Source organism: Onychostruthus taczanowskii, unplaced genomic scaffold (genome assembly GCF_017590055.1).
Source record: "Onychostruthus taczanowskii isolate IOZ18803 unplaced genomic scaffold, ASM1759005v1 scaffold26, whole genome shotgun sequence".
Lineage (NCBI taxonomy): Eukaryota > Metazoa > Chordata > Aves > Passeriformes > Passeridae > Onychostruthus > Onychostruthus taczanowskii.
Window position 1 is genome coordinate 7,106,196 of NW_024499906.1, and position 11,452 is coordinate 7,117,647.

Below are 11,452 nucleotides of genomic sequence, written 5' to 3' on the forward strand. Positions count from 1 at the left end.
ATATTCCCTCCAAAAATGGAAGACTTGGGGCTTATGCATTCTTTGACCTAAGAAGTTTGTACTTAGTTCTCCTGCTTACAGGGAGAGTGGCAAGTTAAGGTGAAAATGCTTTCTAGCATGTTTAGAATCATTTTAAGCATTGTTTGGGGTTTTTTTGGTATGTGATGCACACTTACAGTTACTAAATTTTATTTGCTTTCTCTTGGATGATACCTAAACTACAAAGAGAGGCCTATATGAATTATTAGTTGTTGCTCCAGAAAACACTGGAGGAAGAATAAATTTGAATCTGCATCTTTTGTTTCTCTGAGATAAAATAGGAGGTAGAATATATAATTTTAAAGGTCATTAGAATATGACAGTATGTGACAGGGAAGGCAGACTTAGCTGTCACTTTTCCTTCCTTCCTTCCTTTCTTCAGCACCAAGGATAGAGAGAATAAACGATCACACTTGTGAAATCACATGGGAGGTTCTGCAGCCCATGAAGGGTGATCCAGTTATCTACTGTCTTCAGGTCATGGTGGGAAAAGACTCAGAATTCAAACAGGTATGATGTGTCTAAGTTACTGTAGTTTTCTTTGATTATTGTTTGTGATAACTAGTTTGGTAAAACTAGTTGAGATTAGATTTAGTAAAGCTTATTGTGTTTCAGCATGGTTTTAGTCACCATGTTAACTTTTTGTTACTAAATAATAAGGTAATATCTCCTAAACCCATCTCCTTCATTTCAGAAGGAGATTCTGCACTAAATTACAGCCTCTCTGGGTTACACTGATGTTCACTAAATACAGCTTGAGACATTAAGTGGTGAGGAAGTCATCCCCTAATGGAACAACTGACAAAAAGAAATCTTTTACCTAATGGTACTGAATTGAGACTGGGGAGAAAAAGGGGCAAAGGGTTCTCTTTACACTAAGAGCAAAGAAGCAGTTTGAAATGCCAAGGTACAAATTATCCTGCATTCAGTGCTAATTTTGCTTCCCAGTTTGGTTTTTTGTTTTTTGTTTGGTTTTTTTTTGTTTTGTTTTTTTTTCTTTGTTGCTTCCCAGTTTGGTTTTTTGGTTTTTGTTTGGTTTTTTGTTTTTGTTTTTTTTTTTTGGGTTTGTTTTTTTTTTTGTTTTTTTTTGTTTTTGTTTTTTTTTTTTTTTTTGTGTTTTTTTTTTTTGCTTCACAGTTTATAAACTGCCTGATATTTGACATGAAATTAGGCTTGAAAACTGATTCATACTAATAAGCCAAGGAACTTTCCTTCCAGGACAGCAGCAGTTAATTCTAGTATATTATCATTTTATCATAGTTCAATATTAAATAGGTTTCACCTTTCACCTGTGCTTTGGTAGATTATAGGCCTTAATATGTTCATAACTTTTAGTGTAGCACTGTGTTTGTTATGGCCATTTGTTAAATTTTTCAGTAAAAGATGAACCATAAACCAAAAGGGCTTGCCATGTGGATAGTCTTTTTTGTAACTTCAACATTGTAAATGCAACATTAGGTACCTAAGTAGGTACCTATGTTGCTTTTAGACACAGAGTTAAATTACACTTTATCAGTGTGTGTTGCCAAATGACCTGGGCAAGAAAATAAAGTTGGCTCTTGGAGTATGGTAATAACAAAGTAGACTGAGGTGTGTGATTGGTTTTGCCTCTGCAGAGCAGTCTAGCATAGTAAATTAGAATAAAATGAAAAGACTTAATTTGCAGAAATTAAAATTGGAACAATCAAGAAGGAAACAGTATGAAAACAGCCTTTAAGACACTTAGACATGATGGTGGCAATTTTATTTGACATAGACAGAAAATAAACTACCTGGAAGTCTGCTCTAAGCTGTTCCCTGCTATTTCACTGCCAAAACATCACTCTCCTCTCCTCCTTCTTCCTGATCTGTCATCCAAATTGCTCATGTCATTGCTCCCTCCGTGCTACAGACAAAGTAGGTTAATAATGTGCTGTTTGAGCTGTATACATCAGTATGCTACAGACAAAGTAGGTTAATAAAGGTTAATAATGTGCTGTTTGAGCTGTATACATCAGTCAAAGATCTTAAAGGGGTAAGGAAGCAACCATGTAAATACCCCAGGAAACACACTGGAGGGGAAGGCAACTCCTGGCAGGCACTGGGGACAAGCAGCTGAGGATGGTAACCCCTGCTAGCTGGCATAGCTGGAGCTGGAGTAGGATGTGTGTCAGTGGCCTGTTTGCTCACTCCCAAATGCATGATCCAAATTAACAGCATTTTGAGGAAGCTGCACTTCCAATGGCCTGCCCCTCTTCAGAGAGAAGTCTCTAGGTTGTAGATTCCAGTGAAGCTCAGCTTGTCAGAGAACTCTGACAAGAGTAGCCTCAGGCACAGCAAGAGCTCTTAGGATAGCAAAATCAGAAGGGATTTCCTTTCTTTACATTTCTAGTGTGCATTTTCAGGATACTGTCTAACAGTATGAAACTGTAGGGAAAGCTCCTGATGATGTGATATTTCTGTATCGTGCTACCAGTTAAATAAAGCAAATCCAGATATTTAGAGGTGGGAAAGCGAAGGGCTTTAAAGAAAGAAATCAAATTGCACTGTGCTACTCACCTAATGCCTCCGCACCTTTGAAGTACCTATAACTGCACCCCTGTGAGGTTTTGTTTAAAGAAAGAAATCAAATTGCGCTGTGCTACCTGATACCTCCGCACCTTTGAAGTACCTATAACTGCACCCCTGTGAGGTTTTGTTGGCTTTCACAGAACCTTTACATAGCTGCAAATTTAATTAATTTGAGAAACCAGAATTTAGATTTCACTGAATTAGGCATTCCATGCTGAAGCATTGTGAACTCATGTTAACCTGCCAACTGAGAGATCTCTGGAGAGCACCCTCACGAGTTATCTCTGTCTTGGGAATATGATGAAATTAAGAATCACAAAGAGGACTCTGTGGCTTTCCTGATATTGGGATAAATCATAACATTTTAAATACAGATAACTACAACAAAGTACATTGGATTGGATGAGACTTAAAATGAATTGGCTTGACACAGAGTTAACTGCCTAAAATCCCGTGATACAATATTGTATATTGCATCACATTGTGAGTGGTCACTAAAACACCTGAAGGCTGGGGCTTGTGACAGGGTTTATTTGGTGTGTACTCATCATTCCACACAAGCAAGCATAGTTCTTGTGTTTCACCAAAATAACTGGAGACTTGATCTGGTATTTAAATTGTGTGTTTGAGCTTTTTATCCATTTTTATTTGCATGGGGGAAAACACTGGTGAGTTGTCATCCTTTTTAGTTACCTTCACCATAAACAAAACCATACTAAGATACATGTGTGTATATAGTACTTTTTTACTTGAAGGATCCCTTTTTCCCCCCTTATTTCCAGATTTACAAGGGCCCAGACTGGTCGTTCCGATACACGGGCCTCCAGCTGAACTGTGAATACCGATTCCGCGCGTGTGCCATTCGCCAGTGCCAAGAGGCCACGGGTCACCAGGACCTGGTGGGCCCCTACAGCACCCCAGTGCTATTCATCTCTCAGAGGACTGAACCACCGGCAAGCACCAACAAGGACACTGTGCAAACCACAAGGACACAATGGTCACAGAGCGACCAAGTGTGTGCTGCTGTCATCCTTGCACTTTTTGCTATCTTTTCCATTCTGATTGCTGTTATCATTCAGTACTTCGTCATAAAGTGAAGAAAAGAGATCTATTTTATAATGCTGCCCATTACATTTTACTTTCTCATAATCTAAAAGTAATTCTGTTCTCTTGCTTTTACAAAACCAGGCATTTAGCACCGGTATTGGGACTGATGCAAACTTTCTCAGCCACTTTAAAATGCTTATTCGTAGGTATAGGCTGACACATGTTATTAAAATGCAAGCCACAGAAATATAATCTTTTCTTTATATGCCTTCATGCAGTACAAACTCGATATGGGGCAGGCACGCAGCGTTTAAGGAAAAGGGTTTGACCAGTAAATGCAGGCACGCAGTAAAGGTGATTTCCTGGCCCACACTTCTAAGGGTTGCTAACATAACAGGGAAGAATGTGTAGATCGCATTTAAAACTTACACTAACAAACTTGTGCTGTACACAATATTAATCTGATGCTGTGAAAGCAATTTAGCGCTGTATTTCTACCTCCTCATTTGTCTTAATTATTTGGGAAGCAGGATTTATGCTGAAAAACAGAAGGGGCTTTTCTCAGGCAGCAAATAATAAACTGGATGGAAGAGTATGCATGAAGGAAGCTTCTTATCTGATAAATGTGGAGTTCTTCACTGCAAGTAGATGTTTTTGAAAGACTACAAGGAGATGGCACAAGTGGTTTATCTTACCCCCAGGATTTGGTGTTTACTAACAAAAAATGCCTCTTTTACTTCTTCTGAATATAGAAGGGAGAGTGTGAGAGACCTTCTTAGACTTGTTATTTAAATTGAAAAACACATTTCCAAAGTTGACCTTTGATTGGATGCAGATGTCTGTGCCCTCTGATTTTGGCTAGTCAACAGAATTTTGAGATAAAATTCATTGTTGAATTTTTGCTGTTTCCCCAACATTCACTTGCCATATCCACCAAAAATAAGCACTGCCTTTTTTTGTTTGTTTTGTTTCTGTCTTTCTTTCTCTTTTTTCCTTTCCTTTCTTTCTTTCTTCTTTCTTTCTTTGGGGCACCAAATCAGAAGACGAAGTGTAGTAATTTGCACCAGAAAACTTAAAGCTGCTTTTTTCTTGAGATCCTAATGTTTAATGTAATGTCTCTTTGGATACTGTACCAAATTGTTGATTGCATGTAGTTAATGTTGCATTAGAGCACTTTGCAATTGCATAACTCATCAATGTTTTGTGAGCTTGCATTTGTGAGTTCTTGAATGACCAGACTGAATTTTAACAAGTATCCCATTGAACATCTTGCTGGATGTCAATGATTGCCAGTGACACAAAGCTTGTAGTGAAACTATCTTTAAAAAAAATCCTTGTCTCATCACACTTATGTTATTTGTTATACACTTTGTAATTAGCTACTTTTAATTTATTTGAGTTACAAGATAGTGGATCATTAATGACTTCTAGTTGTGTTCAGTTTAGCATTTTTAATAGTATTAAACACTTCTGTCAGTCTTAATAATAATAAAAAAAGGAACCTCTGTCTTGTGCTTTGAAGATCTCTGAAGAATTTCTCTTATATTAGAACGGGCATGTATTGTAATTGTTTATACGTCCAATGATCTGTGCTGTAGAATAATGTTGCTGAGTTTCGTTTTTTTTAAAGAAAAAAAAAAGAAGAAATGGCAAAGAACTTGGCCTCCACGTGGCAAGAACGATCTGTCTTTAAAATGTACTGTATGTTTACATTTTATTTCTAATTTGTCATTTGTACGTATAGGCTGATACCTTCCCGCAGGATACCGTGATAACTGATGTTTTCTAGAACCTTCTTAAAAGTGCCATGTTTGGCAGTGCAAATGAGGTTGCGTGTCACAGCCCAGAGATTTCTTATGGTTGAATGTCTAAAACGGTAAGATTTGTTACTGCAGGCAACCTGCAGTGACTTACGTTTTTCATAGTAAAATTCAAATGAGCTCCTATTTTTGATAGTCATTTAATAGTGTATTTGCCATTTGAGCCTCAGTGCATATTACTGCATTGAAGACAGTTTTTAATGTAATCTTAATTTTACCTCATATACTGTACATTCCAAAAATAAATAAATAAAAGAAAAAGAGAAACTCTAAAGTTTTTAAAACGCTATAGATACACTACCAAACATATCACTTTACGGTTGTACAACGTCGGGCTCCATGAAGACGAACCTGTATAGTCTGATAGAAAATACATAAAACGATGTAGCAAAGTACCTTTAAGAGTCTGTGGACAATAAAAGTACCTTCTTTTTCGCTGCTGGTGGTCAGTCCTGTGCGCGTACCGCCGCCCTCCCTGTCCCCTGCCCGCTCCCCTGCGTCCCCGCGGGGCGGGCCGGGGGCGCGGTACCTGCGCGGGCGGGGCGGGGCGGGGCCGGAGTGAGGAGCGGCGCTGCCCCGGGCACGGCGCGTCCCCCGGCGGGATGCGGCGCGGCGGCGGCGGGAACGGCACGGAGGGCGAGCCCGAGTGGCCGTGGCCGTGGCCGCCCTGCGACGAGCGGCTGTGCCTGGCGCTGCCCATGTGGGTGCTCGTTCCCATCACGGCCGTCTGCCTGGGGCTCTTCGTGGTCGGCGTGGCGGGCAATGTCCTCACGGTGCTGGTCATCCGCAGCTACCGCGACATGAAGACCACCACCAACCTCTACCTGGGCAGCATGGCCGTCTCGGACCTGCTCATCCTCATGGGGCTGCCCTTCGACCTCTACCGCCTCTGGCGCTCCCGGCCCTGGATCTTCGGGCAGCTGCTGTGCCGGCTCTCGCACTACCTCAGCGAGGGCTGCACCTACTGCACCATCCTCCACATCACCGCCCTCACCGTGGAGCGCTACCTCGCCATCTGCTTCCCCCTCAAGGCCAAGGTGGTCGTCACCAAGCGCCGGGTGAAAGCCACCATCGGCGTCCTTTGGGCCTTTGCCTTGCTCTCCGCCAGCCCCTTCTTCTTCCTGGTCGGCGTGGAGCAGCCCGACAACCACACTGACTTCAGCCGCGAGTGCAAGCCCACCCCGCAGGCGCTGCAGTCCGGCCTGCTGGCCACCATGTTCTGGGTCACCACCTGCTACTTCGTGCTGCCCGTCACCTGCCTCAGCGTTCTCTACGGCTGCATCGGCCGAGAGCTGTGGCGGAGCAGCACCCGCCTGCGGGGCCCCAGCTCGCTCCTCCGGGAGAAGGGGCACCGCCAGACCGTCAGGATCTTGGGTGAGTCCCGCTACCATCCCCCCCGGGCTATGGCTGGGGTAAGGACCGGGGCTGGGGGGCCATGGCAGCGCTGAAGCACTCGCAGCTCCCGTACAGGGATAGGGAATAGCACAGGGGGACATCCCAGCCACGCTCCCGGGAGCTGCCACGGCAGGGATTTCACTCCCTCCCAGCTGAGGCTTCACCCGCGTGGCTTTGCACATCCAGCAGCACGGCTGCCTTCCGTAGAAATACCCGTTTCCTGAATTTTACCAGGCAGAGTCAAGTACAAGGTAGCCTGCAATTCAGAAAAAAAAACTGTGGCAGTATCAGCAGTCTCTTCCAGTTGGAAGCAACACCTCTGCATAGAAAATTTCTGCTTCTGAAAACTAAGTTCCTAGTGGTCATTTGTAGCTCTAAGGAGTAAATCCACTGGTTGCCCAAGGAGGCTGAAAAACAGCAGCTTAGCTCCTACGAGCTGTTTGGAGACAAATCCCGTAATACCAAAGCACTTCCTACAGATGGAGGATGCTGATAATTTTTAGTTCATTTTCTTAGTCATACATTCAGTAACCCAGCATCAGACTCTGGAAAGTTAGAGATCTTCGTTAGCTTTGGGGCTTTAATATTTGTAAGTAGTGACCAATCTGAAGGGAAAGAAAAAAGAAATCCAACTATTGACTAAGGAACATAAAACAAAATGCCCCAATTATTATTATTGCCTACCTTTAGTGTAGTTTTACGTGTCACATGGGAGACTTCTTTTACTGAGAGTGTAATCAGCTGGATGGAAGTAGCATAGCACAAAGGAAAGAAACCAATAAGCCTGAGAGAATTTTGCCGACTTATTTGAGGAAGGTACTTACACTGAAGTAGGCACAAGGTTTTCCAACAGAAACACCCATATCCATGATCTCAGAACCCACTGAATGAGACCGCTGCCCCCTTATCTCAAAGATCCAGCAGCACTAAGTGTGTGGTGTTTTCCATAAGAAAACTTTCTTTGGCTGCATCCCTTTTATTTAAGCCATGAGAAACACAGAGAATGCTCTACAAATGATTGTTTGTTTTAGCTACATGCATTTATAAACAAAAATAATTAAAAGTATGGATACAGTAATACACTTATGTAATTGTTCCTCATCTGCTCCTGCTGTGTTGCCATTGCATGAGGGTTTGTATTTGTTCTCATTGTGCTAAAATGCAACACAAGACCAGGCGAACAGCTGAAGCGACTCAGGCTAGAGATCCATCTAGGCAAATAGCTGTCTCCAGCAGTAATGGTCTGGGGATGCATGAAAAAGCTTTAGTGGGAAAAAATCAATAGCTCAACTACATTATAAAGTCTTTATGTTAGATACCATCCCGTCACAACAGAGCGAATTCTGTGGGAGCTTGGGTGACTGAGGTGCAGCCTGGGTCTTTTTCGGTGATGCAGACAAATTAAATATTAGGTCTGCAGCAAATGGAGCTGCTGTGGAGCTTCCACAAAAATTCCTCATTCTGACTTTTGTTTTCCTGTCTCATATGTGGTGTTACAGACATAGCCACAGGGGATTTCTGTATAGTGCCTGATGTTATTATACAGATGTTACTCCACTGTTGTTCATATTTTTCTCAGCAAACCTCATCTCACAGTTTAGCTTAAAATTTTACCAGTTACCATTTACTTCAAAGACTAACAGTTGATGCTATTCCCATTTTCATGGTTTTCCAACAATTTAATGACATTATTTCTATATATCATTTGTATCAGTTAGAAAAACCTGCAAAATCAGCCACGTGAAATTTAGTTTACTGGATGGTTGAAAAGTTATCTCACTCCTTAACTGCCGCATGTGTTATTTTGTCTTATAGCTGTGGTGGTTCTGGCCTTTGTAATTTGCTGGTTGCCTTTCCACATTGGCAGGATCATATTTATAAACACCCGGGACATGAGGACGATGCTGTTCTCCCAGTACTTTAATATATTCGCCCTGCAGCTTTTCTACCTGAGCGCATCCATCAACCCTGTCCTCTACAACCTCGTTTCGAAGAAGTACAGGGCAGCAGCCTGCAAGCTGCTGCTGCCACGCCGAGCTGCAGAAAGGGCTTTCACCGTAACAAAAGACGCCGGGGGCTACACAGAGACCAGCGCCAGCACAAGGCACGAGTACACCACCAGCTTCTGAGGCTGCACCTCGCACTTCTTCAGGCCTTCTTGCCTAAGGAAGGGAACTTCCTTCTCACGGGAGAGTGGCAAAAGGATGGACATTTGTTAGGGCATGTGGTGTTTCATAACTGTCTGTATTTTGGGATACCTGTATTTTTGATAACAGAGCAAGCAGGCACCATGAAATAGGGAGAATGATGTGCAACTCGTGAAAGATGATAAGTCAATAGGAAAAGCTGGAGGAAACTGCCAGTAAAACCACGGGTTTGCTTTATTACATAGTGTTCGTTGCACGTGTTCTGTGCCATTTCTAGTATTTTCTAAAAATCATGACACCAAGGTCTGCAAAGGAGCGCTTCTTGGGAGGTGTAATGGGTAAAATTCCCAGACAGACTTCACCATTTTAAAATGGTTTTCTTATAACGAGATTTTACAAAACACAGTCTCGCAAGGCCTTGGACACAAAAAAAATCACCCACCAACCTGAGCATCCCTGAAAAAAGATGTATGATTTTAGTACCTGGTCTTGTAATCATGAAGGGGACTTTCCTGGGCAGTTTCACTAATTTCCCTTAGGAAAGCATCTGCTGCACACAGCAGTCTCTGGGCTTAACCCTAGGATGAAATAAGGTATTTTACTTATATATTAACAACCTGTTGTAAAACTTGAGATATCCCAGATCACTTCCCTTAGAATAGATGAGCAGTGTTTGGTAATTGGTAGCAGTGTGTCTCCACATTGTGTATTGTGTGTGCAAATAATACACCAAGTTAACCCACCCGTCCGCAGACAAGACCCATCACTGAATGTGCTGGACTATGCCCAGGACTTCATGCTGCATAATGCTGCACTGCAAGGCAAAAACCTGCTGACTTATTCTGCTCCAAAAGATTTTAATTGGAAACTTCAACTGTACAATTTAGGAAGGAGACTAGTTGTGAGGAAAAGCTAGAAGAAGCTGCAGCAGTGTTTTCTGTGGATGATCATTGCCTCTGTACATTTTACTTGTTACTTTATTTGCTCTGGGGGTGTAAATCTGGACCAAATCAATGACGTGGGACTGTGCTTACAGGAGCATCACTGATGCTTGCCATCACTGTCCATGCTTGCCCTTAGTTCTCTGTTGACTTCTCCTTTCAGGCAGTTGTAGAGAGTGATACTGTCCCCTCTGAGCCTCCTTTTATATAGGCTAAACACCCTCATTTACCTCAGCTGTTCCTGAATTGTGCTCCAGAGCCTTTACCAGCTCCACTGCTCTTCTCTGGACGTGCTCCAGAACCTCAGTGTCCTCTTGTAGTGAGGGGCCTGGAACTGGACCCAGGATTTGAGGTGTGGCTTCACCAGTGCTGAGTACAGGGGCACAATCCCTGCCCTGCGCCTGCTGGCCACACTATTGCTGATCCAGGCCAGGATGCCACTGGCCTTCTTGGCCACCTGGGCATAGCTGGCTCATGTTCAGCCACTATCAACCAGCACCCCCAGGTCCTTTTCCGCTGGGCCACTTTGCAGCCACTCTTCCCCAAGCCTGTAGTGCTGCCTGGGGCTGTTGTGGCCAAAGCACAGGACCCAACACTTGGCCTTATTGAGCCTCATACAACTGTCCTCAGCCTGTCAATCCAGCCTGTCCAGATAAATTCAACAGCTAGCTCAGAGATCTCAGGGCAGCAGAGTTGAACCCAAGTCTTCTCCAAGTTTTAAAAATATGACTAGTTCTCCATTAAAGAGTCTGTAACTCTGAGTCACTGAATAAAAACTAAAAAAAAAACCTAAAGACAGAAAAAAAATCTATCTCACTGCATGCACATAAAGTATTCTTTTTCAGCTTCATACTGGTGGAGAGCAGTTGTCTGCAAGGCTTGGGTTAGGTTGCTTTTACTGGGGGGTGTCCTTAAGATGTTCAGTTATCGTAAAAGAACAGCTGTTATTTTTGGGGGGTTTGGACAAATTATTATAAGCAGTAATCTTGTACATGTATGTAGACCAAAGGGGGGAAAAAAGCTTTATCACGTAGTTATGTGGCCGTGGAGCTGCTTCTGCATGCCTGCGGTCTCCTGATAATGGCTTTTCCTTTATCAATTGCTGCTAAATTGCACTGGGAGTGAAATACTTGCTCATCAGGAATTTCCCCAAAAGCAATTGCATAGGTGTCAGAAGCACAAGGTGAGTGGAGGAAGGAGGGAAATGCCCTGTGGGCTGCTGCCCTGAACCCCCTTTTCTAGGGTGCCCTTCCTGCACCGAGAGCCGTGGCACTGCTCTGCTCTGTGTGTGTGCCGGGTGTCCAAGGCGGGTCCCTCTCAGCGGGACTCCAGCTCGCTGCTCCCGAGCTGCTCAGGGAGCGACTGCAGTTCTGCAGGGAGCTCCAGGCTTGGGCTGCTCCTGCCCAGCCTGATGCTGAAGCGGCAGACTCCACTGAAGTGGTCTGGTTTTCTGGGAAAGTCATTTGTATCCCTGTTAAAAGGTATCCCCCTTGCATGCTTAGTAGAATAACAC

The 11,452-nt window shown here is 43.4% G+C and overlaps 2 protein-coding genes across 6 annotated transcripts in view; both read left to right on the forward strand.

The window, feature by feature from the left end:
• FNDC3A (fibronectin type III domain containing 3A) overlaps positions 1-5,698 on the forward strand; it is a 111,130-nt gene extending 105,432 nt beyond the window's left edge. For all 5 annotated transcript variants that reach the window (XM_041407269.1, XM_041407268.1, XM_041407272.1 and 2 more), the window contains 2 exons: positions 422-549; positions 3,372-5,698. In XM_041407269.1, the coding sequence (XP_041263203.1) occupies positions 422-549; positions 3,372-3,686 (443 nt within the window). In that variant the 3' untranslated portion in view covers positions 3,687-5,698. The remainder of the gene's footprint in view (positions 1-421; positions 550-3,371) is intronic.
• A 324-nt stretch (positions 5,699-6,022) lies between these two features.
• MLNR (motilin receptor) lies at positions 6,023-10,695 on the forward strand. Its single transcript, XM_041407273.1, has 2 exons — positions 6,023-6,830; positions 8,667-10,695. The coding sequence occupies exons 1-2, from the start codon at positions 6,059-6,061 to the stop codon at positions 8,978-8,980; spliced, it is 1,086 nt and encodes a 361-aa protein (XP_041263207.1). The 5' UTR covers positions 6,023-6,058; the 3' UTR covers positions 8,981-10,695.
• Positions 10,696-11,452: the final 757 nt, after the last annotated feature.